At 33.9% G+C, this 13,319-nt stretch overlaps 1 protein-coding gene across 1 annotated transcript in view; it reads right to left on the bottom strand.

Moving 5' to 3' along the window:
* Positions 1-13,319, bottom strand: part of Prp8 (pre-mRNA processing factor 8) — a 247,399-nt gene that overhangs the window by 107,652 nt on the left and 126,428 nt on the right. Inside the window, exons 16-17 of the mRNA XM_090386973.1 lie at positions 10,146-10,309; positions 7,408-7,534 (exon numbers count right to left, since the gene is read on the bottom strand). Of these exons, the coding sequence (XP_090243099.1) occupies positions 7,408-7,534; positions 10,146-10,309 (291 nt within the window). The remainder of the gene's footprint in view (positions 1-7,407; positions 7,535-10,145; positions 10,310-13,319) is intronic.

Genomic DNA, 13,319 nt, shown 5'->3' on the forward strand with positions numbered 1-13,319 from the left:
TAAAATTCAATTCACAAACGTGATCACAATGACCGGCGCTTACTAGACATCGTATAGTGAAAGGTACTTTACTATGGCGAGTTCGTCGTAATGTGATTTGATTGTACAGTGAACTAATTGTAAAGGGGGTGGGGGTACACTGTATTTTTAACAATTTACGTGAAACTTCGGATAATTGGGGCAGCTGCTTAATCGGACCAAAATGCACTAGTCCCGATGTGTCCCAAATAACCGGAATGGACTGTACTAAAACTTCTCCCCCCCCACCCCAAGTAATTAAATTATTTATGCGATATGCAGATGATGTATTAATCATTGGCAATAAGACCACCACCATTGATGAACTCCTACAAAAATTCAATTCCATCCATAACAGATTGAAATATACTTTAGAACTAGAAGACAATAGCATTAATTTTTTTTTAAATCTGACCATATATAAATCTGAAAACAAACTCAAAATGCAAATATACAGGAAAAAGACATACAGGAAAATTTCTACATTTTCACTCCCACCACCCCTATAGTACAAAAAAATCAGTATTATATAACCAAATCTACTATACCTGACGAAAACCTTTATGGCTAGAAAATACCCCAGCTAATTCAAGAAACCATATTAGCCGTAAAAGAAAAAAATAATAATAATCCTTGCACAAAAGCCATCACAAAGCAATGGCTTTTGTGACATTTTACATTCCCTTAATTAAAATCTGTTATTATTTATATATATATATATATATATATATATACTAAATAGATACGTTATAGTGTAAAGTTAATATCTTTAAAGTTTGAAAATCCATATAGCCATAGTCCTGCCATATCTCCAGTATACATGAAAACCAAAATATAAATCATATTAAGTAAATTAATAAAATAATAAAATAATAAGCCCAACACAGGAAAATTATTTTGCAAGGAACTTTGTCGAGGGCTAAACCCTTACAAAATAACCAACCCATGCTAGACTGAGCCATCGGTTTCTGTTATCATCTGCCTGTATACTAACGCCAAAATAATATAATAGTGGAAATGTGGAATAATTTAGTATAACATTAACGTAAGATTTGAGACAAATGTAAGTCTAGAATGCCAAAACAACAAGTGTCGTACCGTAATACATAACAACAATTTATAAATGATACAGGCTGGATGATATTTAGCCCGACCGATCGCTACCACATTATAAGCACAACTGAGTAATTATTAAAATTTTTGCTGAATATATCGTTATCGTTATCTAATTACATTAAATTTCTACATCTTTTTATATCAATATTTTTGTTTTCGCTATATTAAAGTATAAGGATACTATTATGCTAGTTATCATACTCTGTGAGTTTGGTAAGATATATAGTCGATGGTTAACTGTATTTCCCCCATTTTTTAGTTATTTTTACCTTATAATACTATCATGAGTTACTACACTTTGAATAATCATAAGATACTACGTCGGTCGCGTAGGCTAAACTGTACCGCGGATTCTACTATGGCTATGAGTGATCCGATAAGTAACCAAAATAGCCATGTTGCATCTAATGTATTAGGCTTACCAAGTAACCGCCCGGTTAATGATACTATAGACAATAACTTACATTTGGACACGAGGACTTTTGCATCGGAGCTATACTTAAAATTCAACAAATGCAACAATATGAGATGTCAAACTTGCCCGGCCATGAACATTAAACATGTCTCCCATAATACCTATGATCCGGTTTTCTGCCATTCTAGGGGAGCTATTTACCTAATTACATGTAATACGTGTATGGCTAAGTATATTGGACAAACAGGAGGTGAATTACATATTAGAATTAATGGGCACAGATCCCATATTAATAATTTTGTTAATAAAAATGACATTGAACTGCAGCACTTCCAAACACATAGTTTCGATAATATTTCTACTACTATATTAGATATTGAACATAGACACAGCATTAGATTACAACGTGAAAACTGCAATATTCTTAAATATAAAACCCTGTACCCTTATGGTCTCAATAGTTTGTTTAATGGACGTAATTATAATATTGGTAGTTTAGATACTTGTGTTTATAAACTTTTTCATATGGCTAATAGATCCCAGCCTAAATTGCCACGTAGTAAGATGAGAAACAAAGTTTTTAACAATACTGGTACTGGCATTCAAATGCGCACTAAGCATACTTTAGGAAAATTTACCGACATGCTGGATACTTGGGATAAAAATGTTATAAATATTAAACTCATACATGATATCTTATTCGGCCTCAAGCATAGCAAGTTAAAAGCCTTAGAAAAAATTAACCAGACATATTCACATCGTAACCAGCATCTTGACCACTTACTTAGGGATATTTTTAAATATCGTCTATGTAATAAACCTGTTATCCATAACATCTATATCAATATTAAATTCAGTAACATTATATTTGACTACTTACCGTTTAAGGAGATATTAAATAAACATGTTAGCAGTTTTCCACTCAGTAATAGGAATATAGTAACTAGGTTTAGTTACAATAAACCTTTTGGGCTTACTGCTTGTAATTATAAGCAGCTAGCCTGCAACTTAGATAATGTCTACCAGGATGCTATTTGCTACTGCCACTTACCACAATACCATGATTTCGTTGACTTACATCATGGGCATGTAATTACTGGTAATCTTAACCTGGTTCCTCACCAGGAATTGAGATCTGTTCTTTCCTACGGTTTTAAATACAGACCTAACACTAGCCTTAATGCTAATCTTATAACCAAACTAATACATTCTGACCTTATGCATTTTTGCCTTAAATTGGCCTATAAGTTTAATTTACCACTAGAGGCCTTCTATAATTGGCTAGTTCTTACTAATAGCGATTTTAAACAACATATATTTAGTATGCTTTTACATAGGAAGCATCATACCATTAGAGATAGCAAAAGATATAATATGCAGTTAATCAAACGACATTTAAAGGAGTTACAGGATATATTTATCATAACAACTATAGATAAGGCCGCTAATAATTACAGTTTCATCTGCAAAAAATTCTATGCCACACTATTATACAATGAACTACATAGCAGTGCTACATATACTAAATCTAACTGTAACCTTGGTACTATTACCAAAAAGCTACTGGCTATACAAAAAAGGTTAAAAATTAGTAACTATAATACTAATTTTCCGTATTTGTATGGTATTCCCAAGTTTCACAAATCGCCTATTAGTTTCAGATTTATTACATCTTGTAGAAATAGCTACTCAAAAGTCCCACATAGTAAGCTAGTTGAATTGCTCAGCATGATTTTCAAGGCTATAGATTCCTCCAGAATTATTAATAACAATAGACCTATTTTAACCTTTATAAAGAACAATATGAATAGCATCAAACATATAAATACATATGATTTCAAAAATTTATTTACTAGCATCCCACATGATAGTCTAAAATTGGTGTTAAATAATTATTTTACAGAATATAGCCAAATTTTACCCTGCCAACGTAATTATTGGGATAACTTGATTAATCTTTGTATTTCCAACAGCTATATTTATAATGGTAGTAATATTTTCATACAGCATGCTGGCATTGCCATGGGGGCGAGTAGCTCGTGTCTCATCGCCAACTTATATCTGCATCATTTTGAAAACAACTTTGTTAAAGATATCCATATGTTCAGATATATTGATGACCTAATTGTGTTCAACAATACTAGCTTTCTTACAGAAGCGGTTAAACACTACCCGCAGGAGTTGGTTCTAGAAGTCACTAACAACGGTGACCCTTTTAAAGTAGCATATCTGGACATAGATATTCAGATTAATAATAATACACTATCTACCAAGCTATTTGACAAACGCAAAGAATTCAATTTCAAAACTATAGACTTAACCCGTTTGGGTACTAATATCTCTGTACGTATACTTAAAAACATTATAGTGACACAAACTATCAGAAGAGTATATATTTGTAATAATAAAAGTGATGTTATATATGCGCTTATCGATCTTAAGCATAAATTATTGGATAACGGTTTCCCATATAATTTCATTTTGAAACATATGAGTACTGCTTTATCCATAGCACTAAAAAAGTACCACGATAATTTAAACCAGTTTGAAATTATCGAAAATATTAGGCAGGCAGTTTATTAAACTGTTATATACATTTTGGATATTGCCGTGGTCTTAATGTAATCATTATTGTTTTTTAATATAGGGTATAGATATAGCGAGTGGTGTACTAATTAGCCTTTGTATATACATGTACATACTAGGGACTGCTGTTTTGAACTCGCTATATATAGCTTACGCCTTAGAAAAGTGGTACCTATATGGGTTCTTTACAGTAGGAATGAATTCTATATTATACTAGGATTTCTCTTCTACATCTGAGTATTATTGGTTTTGTTTTCTCTATTATAGAGGGCGCTATTATGCTTTTGTTCATCCAAAAAACACCGGCTAATTCTTGACAAATCTTAGGTGGCGCATGACGCTTTGTAGTTATATAAGTCTAGTGAGGTTGCTGCAGGCGTTTTGTTTTTCCCGCCTTGGGCTACGGTAAAGTATGCTTGGTAGATTCCTTACCGGGTTTTTACCATGTCCCCTCTTTTGTTCTCTAAGCATTACTGACAATCCGACCTTATCTGACAGGTTCCGTCTTTCGTTCTCTTAGCATTACTGACAATTTGACTTTATCTGACATTATTTATGTCCTACTTAAAGTAAACTTTATTAGGAATTAGCCATTCCGTTTTTTCCTTTTTCTTTTTCTTCTTTTTCTTTTTATTCGATTGATATATTTTTACAGGCCTTTACTACCTAACCAGGATCCCTACTTTTAGGGTCGGGAAGTTACGCTCCCGGTTAATATCCGATGTACCATCGATAAATTGACCTTTTCTTTCTTTTTGCTTTTAGCTTTCCTCTTGCCTTATTTTTCATACCTCGCGAACTATTAGAGTAATTCGAGGGGGAGTGAGGTACTATTGCTCTACTATACATTTTTCCGTTCTCCTTCGGTTAGCTTTATTAGCTATTTTCTGCAAAATTTTATGCTAAATTGTGTTCAGCAAAAATTTTAATAATTACTCAGTTGTGCTTATAATGTGGTAGCGATCGGTCGGGCTAAATATCATCCAGCCTGTATCATTTATAAATTGTTGTTATGTATTACGGTACGACACTTGTTGTTTTGGCATTCTAGACTTACATTTGTCTCAAATCTTACGTTAATGTTATACTAAATTATTCCACATTTCCACTATTATATTATTTTGGCGTTAGTATACAGGCAGATGATAACAGAAACCGATGGCTCAGTCTAGCATGGGTTGGTTATTTTGTAAGGGTTTAGCCCTCGACAAAGTTCCTTGCAAAATAATTTTCCTGTGTTGGGCTTATTATTTTATTATTTTATTAATTTACTTAATATGATTTATATTTTGGTTTTCATGTATACTGGAGATATGGCAGGACTATGGCTATATGGATTTTCAAACTTTAAAGATATTAACTTTACACTATAACGTATCTATTTAGTATATACATAACGTCCGATGTAATGTTCGATCGTTTGATGGCATTAATTGGGTGTTCTATATATTACACTTTAACTATAATTTTACATCTTTACAACCTAAACTCAGTAATTTTATGGATGCTTTATATATATATATATATATATATATATATATAAAAAAATATTATCTTGCAGTCAAAGTTAAATATCACATTTTAAAAAGACATTACAAGCTTGAGTTAAATCTATTAAAAAAGAAAGCATCCCATAAAACTGCAAGACACATTTTTCATAACTTTCATGAAAAACTTAGCAAGCATATTGCCTTTCTTTGAACCAGTTTCAAGAAGCTCAATGTCTTTTTTTTTAGGTACTGTCTCCATACCTGAACACAGTATTCCAAGTGTGGTCTTACAATTGCCTTGACTTGCTTGTTATCTATTTGATACAAAAAGTACAGATCACCATGTTTACACTTCGCTTAGTTGTTTGCACTAGCCGAGAATGAACAGCTAAGAAACCAGTGTAGTTTCTAGTGCTTTTCTTTATATTTATAAAAAAAGTCTTTTCAGTAATGTGTTCCCATTAAATTGAGCATTCAAAAGAGGTAAGCTACCACTTATGTGGGTAATACAATAGACAGTAGTGTGTGTGTGTGTGCACGCGCACGCGCACACATGTCTGCATCTCACCTGTGGACTTGTACCAACAGTACCATTTTTAAAAATTTTTTAATACAATTTTTTTTTTTTTTTTGTTTGGCAAAAGTTGTCTTCGTTTAAATTCAATACTATTAAATATGGTAAAAAAAACCGCCCTATTTCATTTATGAAGCGTACCTCTTCTGAATGTTTTCTTGTATATATACATAAAAGTGCAGCCATTATCAACCCATTGCAGGATGGAAGCCTCCTCAACAATTCATGCTGAGGGAAATGGACCATAATTTGCCACGCTGGTTCAGTGCGGGTTGGCAGATCGACCGTATTCAGCAGTCAGGGGCTTGAACCCCGGTCTACTCAAAGAGCGTGTGCTACTGCACTCTCGCTCCTGACCACTCGGCTAGGGATATAAATTTAATTTTTAAAAGTATCTGAATGTACTAATAAAAAGAAATAAACAAGCAGTGAAATTTTTAAGTCTTAAAAACTGATTAAAATTTAAAGTTTAATGGTCTTTTAAACTAAAAAATAGAAAAGTTTAATAGACTCCAGTTTATATTTTATGTCTAAAATACTGTTTTTTTTTTAATCATCAGAATTAATAATTTTTCATTTTCTAGAAAATAAAAGGTGTAGAAAATATTATCAACTTTAAATACAGGGTGTCCCAAAATTCACTATCTATTAGGCTAAAGGTGAATTTCAAATAAAAATTTTAATTTTTATTTGAAATTCATAAGGTGAATTTCAAAAAAAAATTTTAATGTCAATATTATACATATATTTGTGTCTGAAAAGAAAAAATAATAATTAATAAATTATGAAAAGTTGTAGAACAATGTAAATACCTATATTTTGTAGAAAAATGCATATAATCATGTCATTTGGACATTTTTATGAAATTCATTTTATTTAGCCAAAAAGATAGTGACTTTTGGGACACCCTGTATTTAATCTTTGATTAAAAAATAAAGTTATATACAATAAGTGTTCAAATACATTAAGAAAAGATCAAATACTGCTGAAGAAGAACTTGTTAAAAAAACCCAAACTTTTTTTGCAGAAATTTAAAAGAAAGTTGGTCAGCTGTCAGATGACCTGACACAGTGTTTGTTACAACTGGGGGAAGCCACTGCTAGGTTAAATTGCAAGGGATGTAATTTTGAATAAACCAAACTTTACACTACTCACAGGAACTAAATTAGCAAATCAAATGAAAGAGATTTTACTGTAATTATATTTACCTCTTTGAAAGCTCTCTGGGTTAAGAGATGACGCTTAATACGTGACAAAGCTTCATGAGGATTGTCATATGCTTGTTCAATTAAGCCCAACTCTTCTCTCTGGCTTTGATTTAATCTACTTTTCACACTAAGTGTTTAATAAATAAAAAAAAAAGTCATTAACAAAGGTTTTATCTAAATTCTTTTAACTTATCAAAATAATAAAAAATGTAATTAGATATAGATATACATAGTTAGCAAATGTAATGAAATCTGAATTAAAAAAACCTTGTCATATATCTTCAAACTGACTTTCTAATGCTGCCATCTGAGTTAAACCTATTCTTCATGCTACTGCTGCTTCAATTTCCTGAGTGATTTTATACATTCAGTGGAGGGGAAGGGGATTCCTGTATTTTGAAAAACCAGTAATGATTAGTGCAGACTCAAGTAAAAGAAGTGCTGAAACTCCCTTTTATAAGAAAAACAAAGGCACTTTTTTTGTAGGAGGGTTGAAGAAAGGATTAAAAAGTCAGTCAGAATTGTAAGATTTAGGAGATAAGGTAGTAATTTTTATTCAACAAACATTTTAAGTTTACAAATTATACAAATTACTAATGTGATATTATGTAACATGAACTGACTCCCACTTTTAGGATTTTTTTTTTTTTTAATCTAATTGAAATTTTGAGCTAATTTAGACATTTTGTTCACATGTAGTACAATTCAGTAGTTGAGTCTACCTCCACCAGAGGTGCTGCAGTGGCATCAACAAAATGTCAGATTTTACCAAGGAAATATTTGCAGCTAAATGATTAAGTCCTTTTTTTACACTAATGACCTTTGCAGATTGCACTGGCAGTGACACATCATCACTTTAAACTGAATTATTGTGGTATCCATATGCCATTTAGCTCACATAACTGAGCATACAAGGTGTTACCCAAAGTAGAGACTAATTTTATTGGTATAGCTCAATGCACTTTATATCCTTCAAACTGATACACTTTAACTAATAAAGCTATCATCACCAACAGCTTTATTAAGATTTTTAAAGTTGATATTTAAGTAAAATAATGCAGAAATTACCATTTCTATATATTATAAAAGATTATAAATTTTCAGCAATATTCATTATAATGAAATGACCTATGCACCTGCAAAGTTTGTTTTAACACGATTTTACTGTAGTAACACTTATTCCAAGTATAAAATAATAGTTAGGCCACATTTTAATTAATGCATATAGGTTTATGCAATCCCAATTTAGGTAGTATGCAGTGATCTTATGAATTTTATTGTCCTTTCCTCTACCCTTTAAAACAAAATTAGTTACAGGTACCAACTGTAAGAATACCGTAGAGGTATCCTGAGAGAGAGAGAGAGCTCATAACATAAGCCATGCTCTCTTTACGAAATTTATATTTTATATACACTGAGTGATCACTGAATTATGACCACTCTTATGAAAACTGAATGCAACCCGATGACCATATGAGAGTGCGAAGTTAGTCGACCTACATAGCATAGATAAGGTGTCAGTGGTTCAGTAGGTAGTAAAATTCCAAGCATGATGGGTAAAAGGAAGTATTTATTGCACTTTGATAAAGGGCAGATTATGGGTGCTCCATGAGCTCGTGCCTCGATTTCCCAAATGGCTGAACTGATGGGGTGCTTGAGAGCAGCCGCAGTTAAAGTGTACCAGGACTCGTGTCAAAATGGTCAAACAACGACACAACAGAAAACTGCAAAGGTCAGCGAAAGGTGAGCACTGGGTCCGATGACTCATACAGGTGAACAGGTGCAGCATTATTGAAGAGTTGACTACCCAATACAACATGGGCCAACCCGGAACAATATATGGCATGAGCATGCATTGCACGCATAGGCTATACCAGCAGACGACCCCTATGGCATCCTCTCCTAACCAAGGTTCATCGGCATAAAAGACTTGCCTGGTGCAAAGAGCATGTAAGTTGGATGTTAGAAGGCTGGAAGAAGGTGTGCTGATCGGATGAGTCACATTATTTACTCCACACCGTGGATGGTTGTGTACGGATTTGGGGTCAACAACATGCAGTTCTTCATCTACCATGCATGGTATCAAAAGTGCTAGTGGAGGCGGTTGTATGGTGTAGGGCATGTTTCACTGGCAGGAACTTGGACCCCTGGTGCATGTGGAATGGTCTCCGTCAACTGCTTACTGACTATGTGTACACCCTGCTATGTTACACTTTTCCCCGAATGGCGATGGTGTCTTCCAAGATGACAATGCACTGAGCTATCGGGCACTTGTGCAGGAATGGTTTGAAGAATACAGTTCTGACTTCCAGCATATCGATTGGCCTCTGAACTCTTCCAATATCAATCCCATAGAGTACTTGTGGGACACTATGGAAAGGCATATCAGGCATCTGGAAACACCAATCACCACCTCCATACCTGCATTGCTGACTGCATTACACACAGCTTGGTTGGCCATACCTCCCGAACGCTTCCAATATCTTGTTGAATCAATGCCACGTCGGATAGCTGCTGTACTGAGGACGAAGTATTAGGTAGGTGGTCATAATTCAGTGATCACTCAGTGTATATGTATATATAATTTTTTGTACATTCCTTTCCACATCGACTATTTTAGCTCCACTGCAATTAACCACTTTCTGTCTACAGGCCTATAAAGTAGTTTCTATCAAGCACACTAACAAATTTGGTCTACTAAGTCCCTGTAGCATTTATAAAAACAATCAATTATTTACCTGTATGCTTCTTTAAGTCTTTCCAGTGCAAGGATCAGCAATTTTGTGTCATGTTTGTATGAGAGTGGTGGAAATGGTATTGGAGAAAACCTTCTGCTTTCTAACCAGTGCACAGTTGTAGTATATATGGCTACAGCTTCTTCTGCACTGATGTATGGTCCATCCTAGAAAAGAGGAATACAGCATATATTCAAGAATGAATCCTTCATAAAGAACTGTTCCATTTTTTGATGACAGAAAAAAAAAAACAAAAAAAAAAAAAAAAAAACATTTATAAGCACTATGATATATAAGTGAATGATTATATATTATTGTCTAATAAATAGTGAAAAAACTGTATGTGAAAGTGTAAGCAAAATAAAACATTTAGAGAACAAGTGAATTCTATGTTGTACACAGGATGGTAATTACTACACTGAATAATGTTACAAATCTTTATATTTTTCTTTTATAAATATTATTTAGCAGCTTAAATTTAACACTCAAAAATATAAATATACACACAAGATTTGTTTTTTGATTTTACTTTTTGTTTTTTTTTAATTTAATTTTACTTTTATAATCATAAAAACAGCTATAATTCATTATACATCCGATGTCAGGGCACATTACAGCCTTGGTACCCTTGCGCCATTAAGACCAAACACAAACACAACAAACAGCAGATGTCAAATCAGGGTGTCAAACATCATCTCTTGTATCCAATCAGGTGGAAGTGTACAGGTCACTAGAGTGGTATAAATAATCCTTCTGGACCATGTTTAGTTTACTTCATCTGGTATTTATTACCCGAAAGATTTTTTAATATTTCCACATTTGTAACATGGTCTTGCCATTACTTCTGTCTGCTAGTTCCAGTTATTTTTCTTAAACTCATTTCTGTAGATTAAAATTTTTAACCAATTCTTTTATTTCTTAACAAGCTCTCAGCTACACAGCTTAAAATAGCGTTAAAAATTATACTATAAATTGCAAATTGTGTCTTTTGGCTAATTTAATTTTTGGTCCAAATAAATTTGTTTAACTGGCTTCCTACACATCCTGTTTTGAATATTCTAGTGTCTATTTCTATCTTCATTACCATTCCACAAAATCACAAATACATTTCTCTCTCTTTCTCTCTCTTCCCCCAACTTTTATAATTTTTTTTGTATAACTGATATTCATGCAGAATTGTCTACAACCTGTATCTAATTTATTTTGAGATTCTTCTCCTAAGCGATTTTCTTTAGTGACAATTGTGTGAGCTTGTGAAGGAAAAGCATCATCCTTCAGTTTTACTTCATACACTCATGAGTGTGATATACAGTTGTCAGGGCACACCTTTTACGGTGATGGTAGAAAGCTGTCGTCCATTATAAGAAGCTGAATGACACTGCACTGCACCAGCTTGGATGCAACCAGAACTGTGAATGTCATATTAGCACTGCTGTCACACATATGAGGTGGATATGGAAAGTTCAAGGAATGATTTATGAATTGAAACTGAACTCACTAATTATCAGCCTTTGTCCTCCTCAAATTAGGTCTGACAACTATACGAAGTCATTCACTAATGCCACAGAATAAAGGATGCCTGGAACCCATTGATTAATACTGATTTGGTTACTCTTGACATATGCTGCTAAACTTCTTCCAAAAAACCAAAATATACCTCAGTGAACAAAGTTTTGATACCGGAAAAAGTTGGAGCAAAATCAGAGGAAAGGGAGGGTGATCCACCCTAAAGATTGATTTTCAGAATTTAGTATTAGTATTAGTAGTGGCAAATGATGCAAGAAAGCAAGCTTATACATCATCAGTCATGTAGCCAAAAAAAAAAAAAAACCACAACTTCCCACATCACCTGTCCATCTCTTCCACCTTGATGCAGCTTAACCATTGCCTTATACAATGGGATAATTACCTCTATTCCTGATACCAAAATTCCTGTATATTCCTGTATAATTAGAGGGGGGATAAAGAATTCTTCACATATATAAATGCCAAGAAGAGCAGGACAAACCAGATCGGACCTTTACGTAAGGGAAAGGGAATAGTAATAAATACACCAGCTGCCGTTGCAGATGAACTCAACAGTTATTTTGCATCGATATTTACAAATGAAAAACGTTTTGTGGCAATGGGAAATTGTGGGAGCGAAGTTAAAAAATATGTAATTAATGATATTGAAATTTCACAAGATTACTTAATGAAAAAACTTTCGAGCCTACAGACCAGTAAGGCTCCTGGAGTTGATGGAATATACCCTATAATCTTAAGAGAGGCGGCAAGCGAGTGCATTGAACCATTGAGGCTAATTATGCGAGCATCACTAGACTCTGGGGAGATTCCCTTGGATTGGAAAAGTGCAAATGTATCTCCCATACATAAGGGTGGCTCTAAAAGTGAAGTTGGAAATTATCGACCTGGCAGTCTGACTTCAGTAGTAGGGAAAATCATGGAGGCAATGATCAAGGGTGGAATTCAGGATCATTTGGATCGAATTGAAATTCTAAAGGATACTCAGCATGGTTTTGTAAAGGGAAAATCATGTTTAACAAATCTGGTTCGCTATTTCGAAAGGGTCACTCACGAGCTGGATTTAGGGAATAATTTCGACATTGTTTATTTAGATTTCAGCAAAGCTTTTGACTCAGTCCCACATGAGCAGTTGCTTTATAAGCTGGAACAGGTTGGAATCACTGGGAAAATCCTTAGATGGATAGAAGGATGGCTTCAGGGCAGGAGGCAGAGGGTTGTGATAAATGGCTATTCTTCAGATTGGGTTGATGTAAGAAGTGGGGTTCCCCAAGGATCAGTATTAGGACCACTGTTGTTTTTAATTTTCATAAACGACATTGATGAAGGGATAGAGGGCGTGATGTCTAAATTTGCAGATGATGTTAAAATTGGTAGAGTAGTTAATGATCACTGTCAAGCTGAGCTTCTTCAGAGAGACCTAGATAGACTTCAGGAATGGTCAGAAAAATGGCAGCTGTGCTTTAATCCAACAAAGTGTAAGGTATTACACCTGGGAAACAGTAATCCCAAAAAAACTTATTCACTTGGTGGAGTTCAACTAAACCCAGTACTGGAGGAAAGGGACTTGGGTGTTACGATACGGTCAGACATGAAATTCTCTGAGCATTGTAAACAGGTTGCAAGGAAGGCCCATGGTGTCCTATCGATGAT

This window comes from Mastigoproctus giganteus, chromosome 12, assembly GCF_048544385.1.
Source record: "Mastigoproctus giganteus isolate SK-2022 chromosome 12, ASM4854438v1, whole genome shotgun sequence".
Lineage (NCBI taxonomy): Eukaryota > Metazoa > Arthropoda > Arachnida > Uropygi > Thelyphonidae > Mastigoproctus > Mastigoproctus giganteus.